General features: G+C 40.3%; 1 protein-coding gene across 1 annotated transcript; it reads right to left on the minus strand.

The window, feature by feature from the left end:
* Nucleotides 1–15,653: 15,653 nt before the first annotated feature.
* On the minus strand, nucleotides 15,654–16,307 carry LOC123310290 (histone H1B-like). Its single transcript, XM_044893756.1, has 2 exons — nucleotides 16,164–16,307; nucleotides 15,654–16,097 (listed from the first exon to the last, which is right to left on the minus strand). The coding sequence occupies exons 1-2, from the start codon at nucleotides 16,305–16,307 to the stop codon at nucleotides 15,654–15,656; spliced, it is 588 nt and encodes a 195-aa protein (XP_044749691.1).
* Nucleotides 16,308–27,107: the final 10,800 nt, after the last annotated feature.

Here is a 27,107-nt window from a genome sequence, read left to right on the forward strand (position 1 = left end):
TCTTTTTTATAAGTTCCTTTATATCCCTTGGCGTATCTCCGTGTGAATGTTTCGGAATTGGTTTCCTTATTCTCTTGGTGCTTTCTTCATAGGCTTCTTTTATTTGATTTTCCAATTTTTCAACTGCTTCATCTAATTCATCCCGGGTGTTTATTTGGGGAATTTCCGTGATTTTCTCCTGAAGTAAATTCTTATATTTCTCCCTGTCTGTGCGATCCTTGGTTTGTGTCTCTTCTTCGTTTCTTGGGCCATGTCCCACTATGAATTCTATGGAATTGTGGTCTGAAGTTCCGTCTTCTATTGTATCAATGCTGATTTCTTCAGTGATGTCTTTCATCACGACAATGTCCAGTACATCGGGTAGTCCATTTACTCTTGGTATGTAGGTCGGTATATCAGGTCCTATTACAACTGCATTAAGTTTTTCAGCATAAATCTTCAGTCTTCTCCCGTTGATATTTTCCACTCTACTATTCCATTCCTGCGATTTGCAGTTAAGATCACCAATTATGATTTTAGGGTGTCTTCCTTCTAGTAGCATTTTTAGATCATCTTCCAGCATGTCCTTATCCGGTGATTTATAAGTTGAAATAATCTTCACTTGTCCTCGATTAGTATTCATAATAATCGATATTGCTTCTACTTCTTGTCCATTGAATATTTGGTCGAAATGGTGATCCATATTCCTTCTACCCAGTATAGCAACGCCACCTGTGCTGTTAGGTCTATCATTTCTGTAGATATCGTAATTGGGAAATGCTATTCGAACGTTGGGGTTAAGTCTCGTTTCTTGGAGAGCTATGACATCCGGTCTCTTCTCTTCAATCAGTTCTACGAATTCTGATCTGCGGGCTCTCAATCCTTCGACGTTCCAAGAGACGATTATGAGATTGTTCTTTATCGTCGTGTCAGCCATTAAATATTCTTAATAATTTGCTGCATCTTCTTCTCAATCTCTTTCTCCAGATTCTGCATCATCGTGCTGAGGAGGTTTTTCGTGAACTTATCCAGTTCCTCAGTGATTCCAGAAATTCCTTTTCTGGTTTCGGCTTTTTTGACGGTTTTTGCCTTTCCGCCTTTTTCTCTGGTTTCTTCGTCTCTTTGACTGCTTTGGTTGCAGTTTCCTGGGGTTTCTTCACTTCCGAAGAGTTTTGGGATGGCCTCGGTGTATTTTGTGTTGGCCCCGAGCTGGTCTGGTTCGATCTTGGCGGTCTCTTGGTCTTTTTAGTGACCAATTTCCATTCGCTACATCCCTTGTAGCTGGCTGGATGTCCTTGCTCTCCACAGAGAACACAAGAGGCATTTCGCTCCTCGTTCTCCCTGGTAAGCGTACACTCCTTGGAGCTGTGATTACCAGAGCATTTCACGCACCTCCATGGAAAAGTGCACTTACTTTGGGCATGTCCATATCGCTGACAGCGGTAACATTGTCCAGGCCCAGTCGTCCTTCTCTTAGGTTCAACAACACAGTTCATGTTGTAGAGCCTTCTCACCTCGAAGATACCCTTATTCTGGGTTTTAACCAGCAATAAGGGCATCGGCTTTTTTGTTTTATTTGAGGTCATCCTTATGACCTCAGCATCGACGATCCCTTGATCCTTGAGGTCGTCAAGGATCGTCGGGATATCTGCATCCAGCGGTAGGTATCTCACTACCTCGTAGATTTTCTTTTCTTCCTCCCGTTGAAGAGTGTAAAACTCCCTATTTATTTTATGAAGGAAGTCCGTCATCCTTCTATGATCATCGGCGGTTTGTGGGACGATTCTTATACCGTCCTTTACTGTCGTCTCTCTTTGGTATTTAATACCGTTTCGCATAAACGCGTTGGAAATTGACGTCCATTCGGACGTACCTCTCAGGGTGACAGGGGGGATTTTTTCTTTCCTCTCCTCCACCGGAGTGTTTTTCTGTTGAGCTGAGGCTGTACCCATCGTCGTGATGGGTGGAATTTTACCTTTTTTAGGTATCTCCGTTGCTTTTTTTGCGGTCTCTTCGTCTGAACATGCACTTTCTTTACGCGCGCGTTTTGTGGGTGGCGCGTTCTGGGTTTTCGCAACTTGAGTTGCAAAATTTTTCTTCTTTTCCGGTTCTGGAGCTACTTCCTGTTTGGAGGAATTTTTGGGGACTGCTACCGGCTTTGCAATTTCTGCAAATGTGGGAGATTTCTGTGCCGAAATAAGTTTTGCAATTTCCGCAAAACTAGGGGATTGAGGCGCTTTATTCTTATTAATTTCCTCTCTCAAGAGGCGTATCTCCCCGACCAACTGAGCTACGGTTTCAGTTAATTTATTTATTTGAGCTTTCAATTGCTCATTCTCTTCTTTGAGCCTTACAAGCTCCTCTGCTTCTCTATCGCTGAATTCTTCGGTGTCCGTAGCTTCCATGTAGGAGCTCTCATTGTCTGAGACCTCCGACATGGCTTTTTGTCCGTATTGAACTATATAAGGTATTTCTGTGTAATAATGAATATTGGAAATACTCACTAATATGTTACTTCTAAGCTATGTGGCTAAGTTATATATTTTCTATGAGAAAAATGAATCGACTCACCAGTGATATCCGTGGAACCAGTGATCTTGGGGGTGATCTGGACTCGACACTGAACACACTGAATTTGAACGAATTTCCGCTCTATAACACACACACTTATAGAACTTACAAAAAACTTCGGAAGTTTCGTAGACGGAATCAAAAATTCCGTAGCTTCGCTAGTGTACACTTTCACTTCGACTTTCTCTTTTACAACACGAGAGATGACGTATCGCACTGCTTCGCTTGTGTACACTTTCACTTCGACTTTCTCTTTTACAACACGAGAGATGACGTATCGCACTGGTATCATTCAACACATCTACCTGCTTCAACGTCTCGAGGTGAACTGATCTTCATTATCGTCGTCTATCCTGTAATTTATTCTCGAATCTCGTTCGATCGAGTCCGCCAATGCATCTGCCTTATCAGTATTGGTATAAGCCATTCCCCTTTCACATGGACATGGTCACATGTCATGTTCATGAGTCATGTTCTCGAGATAGTTCAGATAGGAAATGGGATTTCAGTTAGGACTTGAAATTGAAAGTTTCCTGCGCAATCTCGAGGATTTTAAAGTTTTTTATTTGTACCAATTATTGGGTTCATCATTGCATCGTATTTCGGACGAATGCGATATGGAAAATAGGCCGATATGTCATTTTTGACGGACCGAAACGATTCTTCCCAGACTTGCCGAAGTCGCTCTTGTCAAGGTTCATGGATATTCTTGTCATAAGTTATTATTCCGAAAGTTGAATCTCCTTGATCGAACAATTCATGATAAATAGAACTTATTCTTTTATTCATTGACCATCAAAATTCGATCCAAATCTCGAAACTCTACACAATTTTTGAACTGAGATATACGTATTGAGTTTCATTCAGTTCGATAATTCAGATAGGAATTAAGATTTCTGTGGTCAATTCTGCAAAGTGTGATATGAATTTCTCAAAAACCGTTTGATCATTTCGACCCAAATCTTGAAACTTCACATAGTTTTCGAATTGAGATGCACATGTTGAATTTCAGTTCGATAGTTCAGATAGGAAATGAGATTTCAGTGGTCGATTCGACAAAATATCATTTCAATTCCTAAGGAACTATTGGATCAATTCGACACAAATCCCGAAACTGTACACAGTTTTCAAATTGAGATGCACATGTTGAATTTCAGTTCGATAGTTAAGATAGGAATTGAGATTTCAGTGGTCAATTCGGCAAAGTGTAATATCAATTCCTAAAAACTGTTGGATCAATTCGAACCAAACCTTGAAACTGCACATAGTTTTAGAATTGAGATGCACATGTTGAATTTCAGTTCGATAGTTCTGATAGGAATAGAGATTTCAGTGGTCGATTCGACATTGTATCATTTCAATTCCTAAGGAAATATTGGATCAATTCGAACCAAATCACGAAACTGTACACAGTTTTCGAATTGAGATAAACATGTTGATTTTCAATTGGATAGTTCATATAGGAATTGAGATTTCAGTGGTCAATTCGGCAAAGTGTGATATCAATTCCTAAGGAACTATTGGATCAATTCGACCCAAATCTCGAAACTGTACACAGTTTTCGAATTGAGATAAACATGTTGATTTTCAATTGGATAGTTCAGATAGGAATTGAGATTTCAGTATTCAATTCGGCAAAGTGTGATATGAATTTCTCAAAAACCGTTCGATCATTTCGACCCAAATCTTGAAACTTCACATAGTTTTCGAATTGAGATGCACATGTTGAATTTCAGTTCGATAGTTCAGATAGGAAATGAGATTTCAGTGGTCGATTCGACATTGTATCATTTCAATTCCTAAGGAAATATTGGATCAATTCGAACCAAATCACGAAACTGTACACAGTTTTCGAATTGAGATAAACATGTTGATTTTCAATTGGATAGTTCAGATAGGAATTGAGATTTCAGTATTCAATTCGGCAAAGTGTGATATCAATTCTCCGAAAACTGTTGGATCAATTCGATCCAAATCTTGAAACTGCACATACTTTTCGAATTGAGATGCACATGTTGAATTTCAGTTCGATAGTTTAGATAGGAATTGAGATTTCAGTGGTCTATACGGCAAAGTGTGATATCAATTCCTAAAAACTGTTAGATCAATTCGAACCAAATCTTGTTGTCAACATGTGCGTCTCAATTCGAAAACTATGTGCACTTTCAAGATTTGGTTCGAATTGATCCAATAGTTCCTTAGGAATTGATATCACACTTTGCCGAATTGACCACTGAATTCTCAATTCCTATGTGAAATATCGAACTGAACTTCAACATGTGCATCTCAATTTGAAAAGTATGTGCAGTTTCAAGATTTGGTTCGAATTGATCCAACAGTTTTTTAGGAATTGATTTCACACTTCGACGAATAGACAACTGAAATCTCAATTCCTATCAGAACTATCGAACTGAAATTCAACATGTGTATCTCAATTTGAAAAGTATGTGCAGTTTCAAGATTTGGTTCGAATTGATCCAACAGTTTTCTAGGAATTGATATCACACTTTGCCGAATTGACCACTGAAATCTCAATTCCTATATGAACTATCCAACTGAAAATCAACATGTTTATCTCAATTCGAAAACTGTGTACAGTTTCGTGATTTGGTTCGAATTGATCCAATATTTCCTTAGGAATTGAAATGATACAATGTCGAATCGACCACTGAAATCTCAATTCCTATCAGAACTATCGAACTGAAATTCAACATGTGCATCTCAATTCGAAAACTATGTGCAGTTTCAAGATTTGGTTCGAATTGATCCAACAGTTTTTAAGAATTGATATTACACTTTGCCGAATAGACCACTGAAATCTCAATTCCTATCTGAACTATCGAACTGAAATTCAACATGTTCATCTCAATTCGAAAACTATGTGCAGTTTCAAGATTTGGTTCGAATTGATCCAACAATTTTCGAGGAATTGATATCAAACTTTGCCGAATTGACCACTGAAATCTCAATTCCTATCTGAACTATCGAACTGAAATTTAACATGTGCATCTCAATTTGAAAACTGTGTACAGTTTCGGGATTTGTGTCGAATTGATCCAATAGTTCCTTAGGAATTGAAATGATATTTTGTCGAATCGACCACTGAAATCTCATTTCCTATCTGAACTATCGAACTGAAATTCAACATGTGCATCTCAATTCGAAAACTATGTGAAGTTTCAAGATTTGGGTCGAAATGATCAAACGGTTTTCGAGAAATTCATATCACACTTTGCAGAATTGACCACAGAAATCTTAATTCCTATCTGAATTATCGAACTGAATGAAACTCAATACGTATATCTCAGTTCAAAAATTGTGTAGAGTTTCGAGATTTGGATCGAATTTTGATGGTCAATGAATAAAAGAATAAGTTCTATTTATCATGAATTGTTCGATCAAGGAGATTCAACTTTCGGAATAATAACTTATGACAAGAATATCCATGAACCTTGACAAGAGCGACTTCGGCAAGTCTGGGAAGAATCGTTTCGGTCCGTCAAAAATGACATATCGGCCTATTTTCCATATCGCATTCGTCCGAAATACGATGCAATGATGAACCCAATAATTGGTACAAATAAAAAACTTTAAAATCCTCGAGATTGCGCAGGAAACTTTCAATTTCAAGTCCTAACTGAAATCCCATTTCCTATCTGAACTATCGAACTGAAATTCAACATGTGCATCTCAATTCGAAAACTATGTGCAGTTTCGAGATTTGGTTCGAATTGATCCAACAGTTTTTAGGAATTGATATCACACTTTGCCGAATCGACCAGTGAATTTATCCTCATGATCCAACAGTTTTTTGAGGAATTGATTTCACACTTTGACGAATAGACCACTGAAATCTCAATTCCTATCAGAACTATCGAACTGTAATTCAACATAAGTATCTCAATTTGAAAAGTATGTGCAGTGTCAAGATTTGGTTCGAATTGATCCAACAGTTTTCTAGGAATTGATATCACACTTTGCCGAATTGACCACTGAAATCTCGATTCCTATCTGAACTATCGAACTGAAATTCAACATGTTTATCTCAATTCGAAAACTGTGTACAGTTTCGGGATTTGGGTCGAATTGATCCAATAGTTCCTTAGGAATTGAAATGATATTTTTTCGAATCGACTACTGAAATATCCATTCCTATCAGAACTATCGATCTGAAATTCAACATGTGCATCTCTATTCGAAAACTATGTGCAGTTTCAAGATTCGGTTCGAATTGATCCAACAGTTTTCAAGGAATTGATATCACACTTTGCCGAATTGATCACTGAAATCTCAATTCCTATCTGAACTATCGAACTGTTATTCGACATGTGCATCTCAATTCAAAAACTGTGTACAGTTTCGAGATTTGGGTCGAATGGATCCAATAGTTCCTTAGGAATTGACATCATACTTTAACGAATCGACCACTGAAATCTCATTTCCTATCTGAACTATCGAACTGAAATTCAACATGTGCATCTCAATTCGAAAACTATGTGCAGTTTCAAGATTTGGGTCAAATTGATCCAATAGTTCCTTAGGAATTGAAATGATATTTTGTCGAATCGACTACTGAAATCTCAATTCCTATCAGAACTATCGAACTGAAATTCAACATGTGTATCTCAATTTGAAAAGTATGTGCAGTTTCAAGATTTGGTTCGAATTGATCCAACAGTTTTCTAGGAATTGATATCACACTTTGCCGAATTGACCACTGAAATCTCAATTCCTATCTGAACTATCCAACTGAAATTCAACATGTGCATCTAAATTCGAAAACTATGTGCAGTTCCAAGATTTGGTTCGAATTGATCCAACAGTTTTCGAGGAATTGATATCACACTTTGACGAATAGACCACTGAAATCTCAATTCCTATCAGAACTATCGAACTGAAATTCAACATGTATATCTCAATTCGAAAAGTATGTGCAGTTTCAAGATTTGGTTCTAATTGATCCAACAGTTTTCGAGGAATAGAACTTAATCTTTTATTCATTGACCATCAAAATTCGATCCAAATCTCGAAACTCTACACAATTTTTGAACTGAGATATACGTATTGAGTTTCATTCAGTTCGATAATTCAGATAGGAATTAAGATTTCTGTGGTCAATTCGGCAAAGTGTGATATCAATTCCTAAAAACTGTTGGATCAATTCGAACCAAATCTTGAAACTGCACATAGTTTTCGAATTGAGATGCACATGTTGAATTTCAGTTCGATAGTTCTGATAGGAATTGAGATTTCAGTGGTCAATTCGGCAAAGTGTGATATCAATTCCTCGAAAACTGTTGGTTCAATTCGAACCAAATCTTGAAATTTCACACAGTTTTCGAATTGAGATGCACATGTTGAATTTCAGTTCGATAGTTCAGATAGAAATTGAGATTCCAGTGGTCAATTCGGCAAAGTGTGATATCAATTCCTCGAAAACTGTTGGTTCAATTCGAACCAAATCTTGAAATTTCACACAGTTTTCGAATTGAGATGCACATGTTGAATTTCAGTTCGATAGTTCAGATAGGAATTGAGATTTCAGTGGTCAATTCGGCAAAGTGTGATATCCATTGCTCGAAATCAGTTGGATCAATTCGAACCAAATCTTGAAACTGCACGTAGTTTTCGGATTAAGATGCACATGTTGAATTTCAGTTCGATAGATCAGATAGGAATCGAGATTTCAGTGGTCTTTTCGGCAAAGTATGAAATCAATTCCTCGAAAACTGTTGGTTCAATTCGAACCAAATCTCGAAAATTCACACAGTTTTCGAATTGAGATGCACATGTTGAATTTCAGTTCGATAGTTCTGATAGGAATTGAGATTTCAGTGGTCAATTCGGCAAAGTGTGATATCAATTCCTCGAAAACTGTTGGTTCAATTCGAACCAAATCTTGAAATTTCACACAGTTTTCGAATTGAGATGCACATGTTGATTTTCAGTTCGACAGTTCAGATAGGAATTGAGATTTCAGTGGTCAATTCGGCTAAGTGTGATATCAATTCCTCGAAATCTGTTGGATCAATTCGAACCAAATTTTGAAACTGCACGTAGTTTTCGGATTAAGATGCACATGTTGAATTTCAGTTCGATAGTTCAGATAGGAATCGAGATTTCAGTGGTCTTTTCGGCAAAGTGTGAAATCAATTCCTCAAAAACTGTTGGTTCAATTCGGACAAAATCTTGAAATTTCACACAGTTTTCGAATTGAGATGCACATGTTGAATTTCAGTTCAATAGTTCAGATAGTAATTGAGATTTCAGTGGTCAATTCGGCAAAGTGTGATATCAATTCCTCGAAAACTGTTGGATCAATTCCAAACAAATCTTGAAACAGCACATAGTTTTCGAATTGAGATGCACATGTTGAATTTCAGTTCGATAGTTCTGATAGGAAGTAATTCTAATCCATTTTCACCTTCTACTTCGGTAGGGGCGGCAAAGATGTGGGCGGCGACGGTTCTGACGGTGTTGGCGGTACGGCGGGCCTCAGTCGGAGGTCCGGCAGTATGGCCTCTGTCCTGCTCCCTGGAGTTGCGGTCGGTCCCTGGTCCCCTATCTCTAACGCAACACACCCTGGAAAGGACCCCCACACGGCCGCACCTGGAACAGAACTTCGTCCTTTCCCCTCGGCAGTCCTCCCTCTGGTGGCCTTCATTGCCACACCGCCAGCAACTGTGGGGGCCTAACCCCAGGTAGAACTGAAGTCCACAGGTCCCCACGGTCCTTTCGAACTGAAATTCAACATGTGCATCTCAATTCGAAAACTGTGTACATACACCAGTGGCGGGCGTGGTTGCCTGTCGCACTTGAGACTCGGAGGCTGAAAATGACATTGTTTGACCTTAACACTTTGGATTTCTTCAAATAGTGGGACCAATATTAGCCAAGTTGACGGAAATTTTACGGGCGAATGGTTGGTATATTGAGATGCATGCGAAAACTATGTGCAGTTTCAAGATTTGGTTCGAATTGATCCAATAGTTCCTTAGGAATTGAAATGATATTTTGACGAATCGACTACTACTCCGGTTAACAAAACAAAAGAAAACAGAAAAGTCTCTGAATCCGCCCACGATTTAGACACTTTTACTGAAAAAATTTTCAACATGATTTTGTTGAAAATTGAAAGAGAGATGGAGAAAAAACTCCAAGGAATGTTCAGTAAACTGAAATAATGGAACATACAACTAGGAAAAATTCCCTTAAAATAGTCTCCTGGAACATAAACGGGGTCAGAACTCGAAAACCCGAGATAGAAGAAATAATATCAGAGAGAAAACCTGATATTATAGCCTTACAGGAAACAAGAATACAACCAAATACGCGATTGAATATCATGAATTATGAGATATATAGATGTGACAGAATCGCAAACACTGGGGGAGGTGTTGCCTTACTGGTTAGACGAGATCTGAAACACTATTTTAAAGGAAGATCTGACGAGTCACAAATAGAAACAGTGACGATTGTAGCTGAAATAAATCGACAAAGAGTCGAAGTCACATCGGCATATAAAAGACCCCCAAATAACCTATTGGAAGAAGAAATCAACAACTTACTAGATGGAACAAACCCGAAAATCTGCATCGGAGATTTTAATTGCAAATCTCCAGAATGGAACAGCAGGATGGAAAACAGAAATGGCAGAAAACTGAAAGATCTCGCTGAAAAACATGAAGCTATCGTTATTGGACCTGAAGAACCAACGTACCTAGCATTCGGAAATGGATTACCAGATATAATTGATATCGCAATTATGAAAAATATCACTAGAGAATTCTCGATAGAGACCTTGTGGGACGGAACCTCTAACCACAACCCCATCGAATTAACAATAGGAGATGGGCCAAGAAGAGAACTAATGCAAACAAGAGAATACACCGATTGGACGAAATATAGCCATCTGATACAATCGGAGGTAACAGAAATACCGACAATCAACACACCGGAAGACCTAGAAAGAGCAGTTGATAAACTAGAAAAGAATATAATAGATGCCTACAAAAAGAGCACAAAGAAAATAACGAGACCAGCACCGATACATCCACACGGTGATACACCCAGAGAAATCAAAGATCTCATCAGGGAAAATCGGAGACTAAGAAAAACATACAGGCTCAACAAAACAGATATAAATAAGAGAAATCTAAACCGACACAGCCAAGTTCTAAAAAATGCCCTGATGGACATGAGAACAAATAGATGGAACAAAAGAGTTCAAGAACTAAATACTATCGATCATTCTGCATGGAAAATGCAAAAATGTCTGATAAGAGAAAAGACTAAAATACCACCTCTCCACGGAGAAAGAGGAATGGCATATACGAATACCGATAAAGCAGAAGCACTGGCGGACTCGATAGAAAGAGAATCGAGATAAATTACAGACCTGATGACGATAATGACGAGCTGGAAGATCTTGTAGAGAACAACGAAGAAGAAATGGACGAACCACCAGTAGACGACAAAATAGAAAAACCAACCTCTCTATTTGAAATAAAAGAGATAATCAGAAGCTTGAAAAATAGAAAAGCTCCCGGAAGTGATAAAATAACGAATGCTATGTTGAAGAAATTACCTAGAAAAGGTATAGCTGCTCTCACAAATATTGCAAACGGTATAATGAGGACTGAACACTATCCGGAAAAGTGGAAAACTGCAGAAGTCATAGTGTTCAACAAACCAGGCAAAGATAAGAAATTCCCCCAAAACTACAGGCCGATAAGTTTATTGTCCGCCCTAGGAAAAGTAGTAGAAAGGGTAATCGCTAGGAGGCTTACAGAAGAAACTGAAAATCTGAATCTCATTCCAGCAGAGCAATTCGGATTCAGAAGAGACCACTCAACTGAACAGCAATTACTTAGACTCACAGAATACATAACAGAAGGATTCCAAAATAAACAAGCAACCGGTCTTGTACTACTAGATGTCGCCAGAGCATTCGACAGAGTATGGCATGAAGGATTGATTTACAAAATGAGATATGCTGGATATTCAATGAAACTGTGCAAGTTGATTAGGAATTATTTGAGGAACAGAAGATTCTACGTGAAAGTGGAAGGAGAAAACTCCACAACCAGATATATGGAAGCAGGGGTGCCTCAAGGGTCAGTACTTGGGCCGTTACTGTATAACATATATATTCACGATATACCAAAATCTCCAAGGACTATGCTGACACTATATGCCGACGACACAGGAATCGCAATGCGACATCGCAAGCCAGAAATTATAGAAGGAATGTTACAAGAAGCTATAGATGAAATAAATGACTGGTGTATTAAATGGAAAATAAAACTCAACGGACAAAAGAGCCAAGCGATATTACTGCAGAAGAGGAGACTAAGAACTACAACAAATCTAGAGGTAGATGGAGAAGAAATCGAATGGAAAAACGAAGCAAAAAATTTAGGTATCACCCTAGACAAAGGTCTAACATGGAGAAGCCATATCAAACAAGCCGTTGACAAAACCAAGGCAGCGATGAATATGCTCTACCCGCTGATAGGTAGAAAGAGCCACATGTCAAATGAGACAAAATTGAAAATAATCAAAGCCGTTGCTAGACCGCAACTGACTTATGGATCAGGTGCTTGGGGATTCGCGGCAAAGAGCCATATACAAAGAATTCAGGCAACAGAAAACAAGCTACTACGATGTGCCATAGATGCGCCTTGGTTTGTCAGGAACAAACAGATATATCGAGATTTGAAGTGGGAAACCATTACCGAATTTATGAAGAGGAAAGCTGAAAAGTTATCCGAAACAGCGAAGGAACATCCAAACGAAGAACTCAGGAGACTAGTGGACTACGATCCGGAGGAAGACAGAAGAAGAATGAGAATTTACAAAAGGAGACCGAGAGATCAATTGAGGAGAGATTAAAATGAGTACGACAACTTATTAAAACTATACTAAGAAGAGATATCCGAAATGGACGAACATGAAAACCCTAGCACGACAATGTGCAAGAAGAAATCAACCGATTAAGGGATAAATGGTTTATAGGCAAATACCCGGAACCAACAAAAAGCAGGTTAGGTTTAGTGGGTCGCGAACTCAGGAGAGTGAGTAACCCCACAGTGTTCCCTAGAAATGGGTTCCTCTGGGCGAGAGATAGAGCCCCGTGTTTTCACGGTCGCAGATTCCCCCTGCTATAAAAAAAAAAAAAAAAAAAAGGGTATCATTTTAATATCGGTAGGAATTGAGATTTCAGAGGTCAATTCGGCAAAGTGTGATATCAATTTCCCATAAACTGTTGGATCAATTCGAGCCAAATTTTGAAACTGTACATAGTTTTCGAATTGAGTTGCATATTGAGATGCATGCGAAAACTATGTGCAGTTTCAAGATTTGGTTCGAATTGATCCAATAGTTCCTTAGGAATTGAAATGATATTTTGACGAATCGACTACTACTCCGGTTAGCGCATACACCATTTCGGTTGGTGCAATAAAAGATATTTTTCGGAATGGTATCATTTTAATAATCGGTAATTTTTTTTTTTCGGTAATTCTAATCCATTTTCACCTTCTACTTCGGTAGGGGCGGCAACGATGTGGGCGGCGACGGTTCTGACGGTGTTGGCGGTACGCGGGCCTCAGTCGGAGGTCCGGCAGTATGGCCTCTGTCCTGCTCCCTGGAGTTGCGGTCGGTCCTGAGGCAGTTCTGGCGGTCATTGATCCCCTATCTCTAACGCAACACACCCTGGAAAAGACCCCCACACGGCAGCACCTGGAACAGAACTTCGTCCTTTCCCCTCGGCAGTCCTCCCTGTGGTGGCCTTCATTGCCACACCGCCAGCAATTGTGGGGGCCTAACCCCAGGTAGAACTGAAGTCCACAGGTCCCCACGGTCCTTTCGAACTGAAATTCAACATGTGCATCTCAATTCGAAAACTGTGTACATACACCAGTGGCGGGCGTGGTTGCCTGTCGCACTTGAGACTCGGAGGCTGAAAATGACATTGTTTGACCTTAACACTTTGGATTTCTTCAAATAGTGGGACCGATATTAGCCAAGTTGACGGAAATTTTACGGGCGAATGGTTGGTAAATTATTGCTAAGGACTTGAAATTGAAAGTTTCCTGCGCAATCTCGAGGATTTCAAAGTTTTTTATTTTTACCAATTATTGGGTTCATCATTGCATCGTATTTCGGACGAATGCGATATGGAAAATAGGTCGATATGTCATTTTTGACGGACCGAAACAATTCTTCCCAGACTTGCCGAAGTCGCTCTTGTCAAGGTATCCATATACAGGGTGTGGCGTAATGAATGGATAATATTGAGCCTGGGGGTAGAGGACTCTATGGCGGTTCAGAAAAATCTATTTTACGTTCAGTAAAAGGGCCTTGGTTTTCGAGATATTGGAGATTTTCGAAAATTCAAGAGAATTACACCCTACGCCACTCGTTTTGCAGGCAAGACTCCAAATGAAGGAATTTTTTCAAACTGTTTTTTGGATAGTATTCCTGGATAGATGATCTATCGAATGTAATTCATTATTTTTGAGGGGCATGAATAGTTCTTTATGAAAAAAAGAAGTTATTATTCCGAAAGTTGAGTCTCCTTGATCGAACAATTCATGATAAATAGAACTTATTCTTTTATTCATTGACCATCAAAATTCGATCCAAATCTCGAAACTCTACACAATTTTTGAACTGAGATATACGTATTGAGTTTCATTCAGTTCGATAATTCAATTTGGCAAAGTGTGATATGAATTTCTCAAAAACCGTTTGATCAATTCGACCCAAATCTTGAAACTTCACATAGTTTTCGAATTGAGATGAACATGTTGAATTTCATATCGATAGCTCTGATAGGAATTGAGATTTCAGTGGTCAATTCGGCAAAGTGTGATATCAATTTCCCATAAACTGTTGAATCAATTCGAGCCAAATTTTGAAACTGTACATAGGTTTCGAATTGAGTTGCATATTGAGATGCACATGTTGAATTTCAGTTCGATAGTTCAGATAGGCATTGAGATTTCTGTGGTCAATTTGGCAAAGTGTGATATGAATTTCTCAAAAACCGTTTGATCAATTCGACCCAAATCTTGAAACTTCACATAGTTTTCGAATTGAGATGCACATGTTGAATTTCATATCGATAGTTCTGATAGGAATTGAGATTTCAGTGGTCAATTCGGCAAAGTGTGATATCAATTTTCCATAAACTGTTGGATCAATTCGGGCAAAATCTTGAAACTGTATATGGTTTTCAAATTGAGATGCATATGTTGAATTTCAGTTCGTTGATCTGATAGAACTGAAAATTTCGTAGGTCGTCTCGACAAAGTTCGATTTCAATTCCTAAGGAAAGGTTGGATCAATTCGACCCACATTTCGAAACTGTACAAAGTTTTCGAATTGAGATACACATGTTGAATTTCAGTTCGATAGTTCAGATAGGAATCGAGATATCAGTGGTCAATTCGGCAAAGTTTGATATCAATTTCTCAAAATCTGTTGAATCAGTTCGACCCAAATCTTGAAACTACACATAGTTTTCGAAGTGAGATGGACATGTTAACTTTCAGTTCGATAGTTCTGATAGGAATTGATATTTCAGTGTTCGATTCGACACAGTATTATTTCAATTCCTAAGGAAATATTGGAATAATTCGACCCAAATCTCGAAACTGTACACAGTTTTCGATTTGAGGTGCACGTGTTGAATTAGAGTTCGATAGTTTAGATAAGAATTGAGATTTCAGTGGTCAATTCGGCAAAGTATGATATGAATATCTCGAAAACTGTTGGATCAATTCGAATATTATATTAGTTTTCATGATTTTTTGATCGGATAGCTTGAAAGAAATCGTGAATATTCTGCACCTGAAATTATTCGGCAAAATTGCTGACCGTCAAATGATTTTTAGAATTCGGCACTTATGTGATAGCATTTTCAAAAATATTTACATTTTCCGAAAAAAATTACCTACCGTGTTCGATGAAAACATCTTGTATGACATCGTATCTCTAGCGAGTGAAAATCTATAAAAGTAATATTTGATAGAAAATTCTAGAGGCCCTGAAAAGGACCGGATTCAAATTTTTTTCCTTCCAAAATTATATACGTTTCACTTTTTCTTTTTGGGAGACGTTACTTTCTTCGGAGCCGTTACTGATTTGACCGTTTTTGGTTTCGGTGCTTTGGGCTTCTTCGTCGGCGATTTGTTTGCCTTCTTAGCTTTCGAGGGAGATTTCGTTAATTTTGACTTCTTTTCTTTCGCAATTGCCGCTCTCTTTTTCGACCTACTCACTGTAGATGTAGACCTGGCAGGTGATGTGTTCTTCTTGTCGGCTGCCATTGTAGGTGATGCATTCTTATTTGCTCCATCGGCCGACTTGACCAATTTTTTCGCAACAACGTTTGTTGTAGAACCGCCAGCGGCCAATTTGAAAGAACCAGACGCTCCTTTTCCTTTGGTCTGAATCAAGGAACCGGACTGTACAGCGGTCTTAAGATATTTTCTTATGAACGGTGCAAGTCTTTCAGAATCGACCTTGTGATTCGAACCGATCTATTTCTTGATAGCTTGCAACGAGGATCCGCTCCTTTCTTTCAATCCTTTGATGGCACTATTAACCATATCGGAAGTTGGGGGATGGCTGGGTTTGACATGTTTTGACCTTGCTGAGGTTTTTTTCTCAGCTTTTTTTAGCGTCTTACCAACAGCAGTGGCGGGCGTAGTTGCCTGTTGCATTTCAGACTCGGAAGTTGAAAATGTCATTGTTTAACCTTTACACTTTAGATTTCTTCTGATAGTGGTACCGACATTAGCGAAGTTGACGGAAATTTGACGGGCGATTGGTTGGTAAATTATTGCTAAGGACTTGAAATTGCAAGTTTCCTGCGAAATCTCGAGGAATTTAGAATTTTTTATTTGTAACAATTATTGGGTTCATCATTGCATCGTATTTCGGACGAATGCGATATGGAAAATAGGCCGATATTTCATTTTTGACGGACCGAAACTATTCTTCCCAGACTTGTGGAAGTCGCTCCTGTCAAGGTTCCCGGATATTCTTATCATAAGTTATTATTTCGAAATTTGAGTCTCCTTGATCGAACAATTCATGATGAATAGAACTTTTTCTTTTATTGATTGACCATCAGAATTCGTACACAATTTTTGAACTGAGATATACGTTTTCAGTTTCATTCAATTCGATAATTCAAATAGGAATTGAGATTTCAGTGGTCAATTCGGCAAAGTGTGAAATCAATTTCACAAAAATTGTTGGATCAATTCGAGCCAAATCTTGAAACTGTAGATAGTTTTCGAATTGAGATGCATAAGTTGAATTTCAGTTCGTTGCTTCTGACAGAAAGGGAGATCGGAGGTCGATTCGATTGATTTTGATATCAATTCCTAAGAATCTGTTGGATCTATTCGATCCAAATCTCGAAACTTTACTAATTTTTGAATTGAGATATACGTGTTGAGTTTCAGTTCGATAGTTCAGATAGGAATTGAGATTTCTGTGGTCAATTCGGCAAAGTGTAATATTGGGGTGTAAGGGGAAAGGATGCGTTTTATAGCCTCTCCACTCAAATGCCAACCTCACCTACTCGCGGTGCACCCTTTTCTTACGAACGAGGCTCTGGCGACCGAACATGAGCGGTATAACTCTGTTTTCCACAATTACGTAGCCTAAACATTGGCTTGAGCAGGAAATGGCTCTCTGCGTTGCTCAAGTAACGTCTCAGACCTTGTCATCTGGATACCTGTGCCACAGGATAATCTAGTCGTAGCCGCAACCAAAGTTGCACTGACAGCGTTACCAGTGCAGCTTTTGAACACCTCCTAACGCAGCTCCTACAAAAAGATGGATCAGTCGAACAGGACAAAATTCGTATCCGGAGGTAAAATACCCTCCCATTCGGATCTCCGGGGAAGGGTGCCTGAGCGAGTGAATCATCGAACAAACACCAATGAAAAGCACATAGCTTTTGCAGCATGGAACGTCAGAACCTTGCTAGACAACCCCAAGGCCGACCGACCAGAGAGGCGTACTGCCCTAATCGATAAGGAACTGCAACGAACATCCATTACAATAGTTGCTTTAAGCGAAACACGCTTTTCGGACGAAGGCAGCTTGGTAGAACAAGCGTATACTTTTTTCTGGAAAGGCTTGCCGGAAGGCGAAATCAGACAACATGGCGTAGGCTTTGCCATTAGAAACGACCTGGCCCCCAAACTTACCGAAAATCCAGTTGGTATCTCAGAACGTTTAATGACCCTACATTTTCCTGCAGCGAATAACACGTTTGTTAACATCATTGCAGTATACGCACCCACTTTGAACTCCTCTGACAACTTAAAGGACACTTTTTACGAAACACTCGTTGCTACATTAAGTAAAATCCCAAAACGGGAACGAATTATTCCCTTGGAGACTTCAACGCTAGAATGGGCAGAGGTCAAGACTCAGAACTATGGCCGGGAATAATAGGGAAACACGGCACAGACAGCATCAATTCGAATATAGAACGTCTGCTGGCTCTTTGTGCAGAACACAATCTGTGTATAACGAACACCTTTTTATTACGAGACCCAATTCAAGGGGGACCTGGCGCCACCCGCGCTCAGGGCATTGGCATACCCTCGACTATGTGATCGTGAGAAGGAAAGATCTGAAAGAGGTGTTGGTCACTAAACCCAGAGCAGATCTGGAGTGCTGGACTGATCATAGGCTGGTAATCTCGAGAATGAAAATCTCAATGCGCCCAAAATACCAACGCAAGCCGAAGTATCTAAGAGGGCGCCTTCAAATATCCAAACTACAAAACCCTTCTACAAAGGACAGATTCACAGCTGCCGTCAAAGATAGCCTAACACCACCGGATTATAACGACGACATTGAGACTCATTGGCTCCGTTTCAAGTCATCCCTCACACAATACAGCGAAAGAAATACTGGGCACAGAACGCTCCCGAAAATCCCCAGACTGGTTTGCCGACAGCGAAACTCATATCGCACCCCTTTTGGACGCAAAACACAAAGCGATGAAAACCGCAATTAACAAGCCTGGCGATGTTGCAGCCCAAATAGGTTTCATAAAGATAAAACGCGAGGTCCGTCAAGAAATAAGAAAAATCAAGGACAGCTGGTGGAAAGAAAAAGCTAGGGAAATACAAGCTTACGCCGATAACCATGACTACAGGCGTTTTTTCGAAGCTATTAAAACTGTTTACGGTCCAAGCAGAAAAGCTAGCTTTCCTATAAGAGATGCTCATGGTGCTATTCTAACTGATGATAGAAAAATTCTCGAAAGATGGAAGAAGCATTACTCACAGGTCTTGAATCAAAATAACGACTCGTATTTATCCATTTTAGACCTGCTTCCCGCGTATAGTCCGATGACATCGCTTGATGACGAAATTTCAATGTCGGAAATCATAAGCGCGATTAAAAATATGAAAAATGATAAGTCACCTGGTCTAGACGGCATTCTGGCGGAGATATTCAAAGCCTTGGATGAGGACATTGTCAATAGTCTCCTAATACTATTCCGCAAGATCTGGGAACAGGGAGATGTGCCACAAGACTTCAGAGACGCTTTAGTTATCAACCTCTATAAGAACAAAGGCGATACGTCGAATTGCAACAATTACAGGGGCATATCGTTGCTTAATGTGGCCGGTAAAATTCTCTCGAAGATTATGGCTAATCGTCTGGTTCCACTTTTAGAGAAGCTTTTACCTGAATCCCAGTGCGGCTTTCGACCAAATCGAGGTACGGTGGACCTAATTTTTACACTGCGACAGCTACAAGAAAAGGCCCGTGAACAACAATCAAGGATTTATACAGCCTTCATCGATTTAAGCAAGGCATTCGACTCGGTGAATCGGAGAGCGCTCTGGAAAATCATGGCACGTCTAGGAGTACCCGAAAAATTCCTAGCAGTGTGTAAAAGCCTTCATACCAACAACACCGCTAGAATACAGCATAATGGCTCTACAACCGACCATTTCTCAACCAACTCTGGAATAAAACAAGGCTGCGTATTAGCGCCTTTGCTGTTCAATATTTTCGCCATAGCTGTATCGATAATTGCTGACATGAGCATGCCCGTAAGAGGTGTTGGGATAAGATTCAGATTTGATGGAGGCCTGTTCAACCTGAAGCGCCTCAGAGCAAAAACCCGTACCAAGTTCATCACGGAACTTCAATATGCAGACGACTGTTCACTCATCGCTAGCAGCTCAGAGGATCTACAGATAATGATGGACACCTATAAACATATATACGAAGCTTTAGGCCTTAGACTCAATATTGACAAGACCAAAATCCTGGTAAGTCCGCCAGAAAGCCTTCAAACGGATATCAGCCTGGACAATGAAACTCTAGAACAGGTCGAGCAGTTCAAATACTTGGGAAGCTTCATAAATACTAGGGCTAACCTTGACACGGAAATACACAACCGTATCAATTCGGCATCACGGGCATTCTGGAAGCTGAAGGACAGAGTGTTCCAAAATCACGACCTCAATCTGAAGACCAAGACAGCTGTTTACAGAGCAGTGGTCCTCCCAACGCTACTTTACGGAAGCGAAAGCTGGACTCCCTACAGGCGACATATTAAACAGCTTGAACAGACGCAGCAACGTCATCTAAGACAGATAATGCACATCAGATGGTTCCACAAAGTTGCGAATGCAGAAGTCTTGCAGCGCGCGAGTTGTACTACAATTGGGACTCAAGTAACGAGGGCCCGACTCAGATGGAGCGGCCACATTCTGAGGATGCAAGACACAAGACTCCCCAAAATAGCTCTATACGGCGAACTCACTGAGGGAGCTCGGAAACCAGGAGGCCAGTATAAGCGGTTTAAGGATACACTACATCAATCCCTAAAATCAGTTAATGCTAATCATAACTGGGAACAACTAGCGTTAGACAGGTCACAGTGGAGGTCTTTGGTCCACAGTTACAATGGAGAATCGAGAAGGATATAGCGGCGGCCAGATCTGGTTGGAGACTATCCATGCCCTGAGTGTGGAAGGATCTGCAGGTCACGGTTGGGTCTCTTTAGTCATAGGAGGGCACACAGTCGCAACTAGCACTAAGAAGTAACAAGTCTGTTCGAATTTTTTTTTTTCTTTTTTTTTGTCTTCTTCTTTTTGTAGATTTATTCCCGGTAACGGGATACAGCAGTGTTGAATTTCAGTTCGATAGTTGAGATAGGAATTGAGATTTCAGTGGTCAATTCGGCAAAGTATGATATGAATGAATATTTAACAGGGTACTAACAAACCGTTGTTTACTGTTTGATTAACGTGTGACATTTTAAGGATGATACGTTATTCAATGGGCCGACCGTCAGGGTTCAGAGAGCCGACCCTACCGTCCGGACCGCCTTCTCCCGCAGGAATATTGGGTCGACTCTCAGTCTGTCGGCAGACTGGGAGGTGCCAGATAGAAGGAGAGAGGCCGGGACCAACACGGAACCGCCAGCCACCAGGACCGTGGGAACCTGTGGACTTCATGTCTACCTGGGGTTAGGCCCCCACAGTTGCTGGCGGTGTGGCAATGAAGGCCACCGCAGGAAGGACTACCGAGGGGCAAGGACGAAGTTCTGTTCCAGGTACGGCCGTGTGGAGGTCCTTTCCAGGGTGTGTTGCGTTAGAGATAGGGGACCAGGGACCGCCAGAACTGCCTCAGGGCCGACCGCAACTCCAGGGATCAGGACAGAGGCCATACTGCCGGACCTCCGACTGAGGCCCGCCGTACCGCTAACACCGTCAGAACCGTCGCCGCCCACACCGTTACCGCCCCCACCGAAGAAGAAGGTGAAAATGGATTAGAATTACCGAAAAAAAATTACCGATTAATAAAATGATACCGTTCCGAAAAATATCTTTTATTGCACCAACCTAAATGGTGGATGCGCTAACCGGAATTTCAATGTTTCCACCGTCAAAGTACCGTCAAATAGATCACAATACCAGAAAATAATTCCGAGTTCAATAAACCCGCAACTTTGGTTTGTTCACAGGCTGCCACCGCAAATACTCCTACACCGATAAACCCAGGAGGGTTAGAAGAAGACTAATACTGATAAGGCAGATGCATTGGCGGACTCGATCGAAAGAGAATCGAGAATAAATTACAGGATAGACGACGATAATGAAGATTTGGAAGAAAATGATGAATTACCAGCGGCTGCTGAAATAGACAAGCCAAGATCGCCAAATGAAATCAGGGAGATAATTAGAAGTTTGAAGAAGAGGAAAGCTCCCGGAAGCGATAAAACAACGAATGTTATGTTAAGGGAATTACCTAGAAAATGTATAGCCGCTCTAACAAATATCCCGAATGAAATCATGAGGACAGAACACTACCCAGAAAAATGGAAAACAGCGGAAGTCAAAGTATTCAATAAACCATTTAATGAGAAGAAGTTCCCACAAATCTACAGACCGATAAGTCTACTGTCGGCGTTAGGAAAAGTAGTAGAAAGGATTATCGCCACGAGGCTAAATGAGGAAACCGAAAATCTGAAACTGATACCGCCAGAACTGTTCGGATTCAGAAGAGAGCATTCAACAGAGCAACAATTATTAAGGCTCACAGAGTACATTACAGAGGGATTCCAAAATAAACAAGCCACAGGTCTTGTTTTACTAGACGTCGCCAGAGCTTTCGACAGAGTATGGCATGAAGGATTAATGTTTAAGATGAGAAGTGCTGGATATTCGATCAAAATATGCAAGTTGATCCGGAATTATCCCCAAAATAGAAGATTTTACGTGAAAGTGGAAGGAGAATGCTCCACAACAAGAGATTCAAGCCGGGTCCAGACTATGTAACAAAACAGGATATATAGCAAAGTTATATAACTTGTTAGAGAAATTCAAGTGAAAAAGTTATATAACACAATGTTATACAACATTTTTCTTGCTATATAGCAAATTTTATGTTATCCGTTGGGTGTCGGTAAAGATCAAAAAAGTAATATAACTTTGTTATAAAACACGCCGCAACTTGTCCACACTTGTGTTATTAAACATTTACTGCAGCGCCCAAAACAAGTGCTCTTTTCCATACAGATGCGTCAAATGTTTGGGCAATCATTGCACAAAAGATTGCGAACTTACCAGAAAAGGTGAGGAGAGAAACGCCACATGCGTTCTGTGCGGTGAAGAAGGCCATCCAGCAAGCTACAAAGGATGTAGCGAATTCAAATTAGTTACAAGGAAGAGGAAAACAGGCCAGAAATCGGCTCAGCAGAGCACGATTCCTCTAAAAGTCCAGGAGAAAAAGAAGCCCACCCCCTCCAAAGTAGACGACAAGAAAAAAGAAGTACCCAAACCAGTACAGAAGAAGGAGACACCGAAAATGCCCCAAGCTAAACCTACGATCAACAAAACAAAAGAAAACAGAAAAGTCTCTGAATCCGCCGACGATTTAGACACTTTTACTGAAAAAATTTTCAACAAAATCATGTTGAAAATTGAAAGAGAGATGGAGAAAAAACTCCAAGGAATGTTCAGTGAACTGAAATAATGGAACATACAACTAGGAAAAATTCCCTTAAAATAGTCTCCTGGTACATAAACGGGGTCAGAACTCGAAAACCCGAGATAGAAGAAATAATATCAGAGAGAAAACCTGATATTATAGCCTTACAGGAAACAAGAATACAACCAAATACGCGATTGAATATCATGAATTTTGAGATATATAGATTTGACAGAATCGCAAACACTGGGGGAGGTGTTGCCTTACTGGTTAGACGAGATCTGAAACACTATTTTAAAGGAAGATCTGACGAGTCACAAATAGAAACAGTGACGATTGTAGCTGAAATAACAAGACGACAAAGAGTCGAAGTCACATCGGCATATAAAAGACCCCCAAATAACCTATTGGAAGAAGAAATCAACAACCTACTAGATGGAACAAACCCGAAAATCTGCATCGGAGATTTTAATTGCAAATCTCCAGAATGGAACAGCAGGATGGAAAACAGAAATGGCAGAAAACTGAAAGATCTCGCTGAAAAACATGAAGCTATCGTTATTGGACCTGAAGAACCAACGTACCTAGCATTCGGAAATGGATTACCAGATATAATTGATATCGCAATTATGAAAAATATCACTAGAGAATTCTCGATAGAGACCTTGTGGGTCGGAACCTCTAACCACAACCCCATCGAATTAACAATAGGAGATGGGCCAAGAAGAGAACTAATGCAAACAAGAGAATACACCGATTGGATGAAATATAGCCATCTGAAACAATCGGAGGTAACAGAAATACCGACAATCAACACACCGGAAGACCTAGAAAGAGCAGTTGATAAACTAGAATAGAATATAATAGATATAATAGCCTACAAAAAGAGCACAAAGAAAATAACGAGACCAGCACCGATACATCCACACGGTGATACACCCAGAGAAATCAAAGATCTCATCAGGGAAAATCGGAGACTAAGAAAAACATACAGGCTCAACAAAACAGATATAAATAAGAGAAATCTAAACCGACACAGCCAAGTTCTAAAAAATGCCCTGAAGGACATGAGAACAAATAGATGGAACAAAGGAGTTCAAGAACTAAATACTATCGATCATTCTGCATGGAAAATGCAAAAATGTATGAGAAGAGAAAAGACTAAAATACCACCTCTCCACGGAGAAAGAGGAATGGCATATACGAATATCGATAAAGCAGAAGCACTGGCGGACTCGATAGAAAGAGAATCGAGAATAAATTACAGACCTGATGACGATAATGACGAGCTGGAAGATCTTGTAGAGAACAACGAAGAAGAAATGGACGAACCACCAGTAGACGACAAAATAGAAGAACCAACTTCTCCATTTGAAATAAAAGAGATAATCAGAAGCTTGAAAAATAGAAAAGCTCCCGGAAGTGATAAAATAACGAATGCTATGTTGAAGAAATTACCTAGAAAAGGTAAAGCTGCTCTCACAAATATTGCAAACGGTATAATGAGGACTGAACACTATCCGGAAAAGTGGAAAACTGCAGAAGTCATAGTGTTCAACAAACCAGGCAAAGATAAAAAATTCCCCCAAAACTACAGGCCGATAAGTTTATTGTCCGCCCTAGGAAAAGTAGTAGAAAGGGTAATCGCTAGGAGGCTTACAGAAGAAACTGAAAATCTGAATCTCATTCCAGCAGAGCAATTCGGATTCAGAAGACACCACTCAACTGAACAGCAATTACTGAGACTCACAGAATACATAACAGAAGGATTCCAAAATAAACAAGCAACCGGTCTTGTACTACTAGATGTCGCCAGAGCATTCGACAGAGTATGGCATGAAGGATTGATTTACAAAATGAGATATGCTGGATATTCAATGAAACTGTGCAAGTTGATTAGGAATTATTTGAGGAACAGAAGATTCTACGTGAAAGTGGAAGGAGAAAACTCCACAACCAGATGAAGCAGGGGTGCCTCAAGGGTCAGTACTTGGGCCGTTACTGTATAACATATATATTCACGATATACCAAAATCTCCAAGGACTATGCTGACACTATATGCCGACGACACAGGAATCGCAATGCGACGTCGCAAGCCAGAAATTATAGAAGGAATATTACAAGAAGCTATAGATGAAATAAATGACTGGTGTATTAAATGGAAAATAAAACTCAACGGACAAAAGAGCCAAGCGATATTACTGCAGAAGAGGAGACTAAGAACTACAACAAATCTAGAGGTAGATGGAGAAGAAATCGAATGGAAAAACGAAGCAAAATATTTAGGTATCACCCTAGACAAAGGTCTAACATGGAGAAGCCATATCAAACAAGCCGTTGACAAAACCAAGGCAGCGATGAATATGCTCTACCTGCTGATAGGTAGAAAGAGCCACATGTCAAATGAGACAAAATTGAAAATAATCAAAGCCGTTGCTAGACCGCAACTGACTTATGGATCAGGTGCTTGGCGATTCGCGGCAAAGAGCCATATACAAAGAATTCAGGCAACAGAAAACAAGCTACTACGATGTGCCATAGATGCGCCTTGGTTTGTCAGGAACAAACAGATATATCGAGATTTGAAGTGGGAAACCATCACCGAATTTATGAAGAGGAAAGCTGAAAAGTTATTCGAAACAGCGAAGGAACATCCAAACGAAGAACTCAGGAGACTAGTGGACTACGATCCGGAGGAAGACAGAAGAAGAATGAGAATTTACAAAAGGAGACCGAGAGATCAATTGAGGAGAGATTAAAATGAGTACGACAACTTATTAAAACTATACTAAGAAGAGATATCCGAAATGGACGAACATGAAAACCCTAGCACGACAATGTGCAAGAAGAAATCAACCGATTAAGGGATAAATGGTTTATAGACAAATGCCCGGAACCAACAAAAAGCAGGTTAGGTTTAGTGGGTCGCGAACTCAGGAGAGTGAGTAACCCCACAGTGTTCCCTAGAAATGGGTTCCTCTGGGCGAGAGGTAGAGCCCCGTGTTTGCACGGTCGCAGATTCCCCCTGCTATAAAAACAATGTCATTTTCAGCCTCCGAGTCTCAAGTGCGACAGGCAACCACGCCCGCCACTGGTGTATGTACACAGTTTTCGAATTGAGATGCACATGTTGAATTTCAGTTCGAAAGGACCGTGGGGACCTGTGGACTTCAGTTCTACCTGGGGTTAGGCCCCACAGTTGCTGGCGTTGTGGCAATGAAGGCCACCACAGGGAGGACTGCCGAGGGGAAAGGACGAAGTTCTGTTCCAGGTGCGGCCATGTGGGGGTCCTTTCCAGGGTGTGTTGCGTTAGAGATAGGGGATCAGGGACCGCCAGAACTGCCTCAGGACCGACCGCAACTCCAGGGAGCAGGACAGAGGCCATACTGCCGGACCTCCGACTGAGGCCCGCCGTACCGCCAACACCGTCAGAACCGTCGCCGCCCACATCGTCGCCGCCCCTACCGAAGTAGAAGGTGAAAATGGATTAGAATTACCGAGAAAAAAATTACCGATTATTAAAATGATACCGTTCCGAAAAATACCTTTTATTGCAACAACCGAAATGGTGGATGCGCTAACCGGAGTAGTAGTCGATTCGTCAAAATATCATTTCAATTCCTAAGGAACTATTGGATCAATTCGAACCAAATCTTGAAACTGCACATAGTGTTCGCATGCATCTCAATATGCAACTCAATTCGAAAACTATGTACAGTTTCAAAATTTGGCTCGAATTGATCCAACAGTTTACGGGAAATTGATATCACACTTTGCCGAATTGACCTCTGAAATCTCAATTCCTATCAGAACTATCGATATGAAATTCAACATGTGCATCTCAATTCGAAAACTATGTGAAGTTTCAAGATTTGGGTCGAAATGATCAAACGGTTTTTGAGAAATTCATATCACACTTTGCCGAATTGACCACAGAAATCTTAATTCCTATCTGAATTATCGAACTGAATGAAACTCAATACGTATATCCCAGTTCAAAAATTGTGTAGAGTTTCGAGATTTGGATCGAATTTTGATGGTCAATGAATAAAAGAATAAG

The sequence above is a fragment of the Coccinella septempunctata genome, chromosome 3 (genome assembly GCF_907165205.1).
Source record: "Coccinella septempunctata chromosome 3, icCocSept1.1, whole genome shotgun sequence".
Classification (NCBI taxonomy): domain Eukaryota; kingdom Metazoa; phylum Arthropoda; class Insecta; order Coleoptera; family Coccinellidae; genus Coccinella; species Coccinella septempunctata.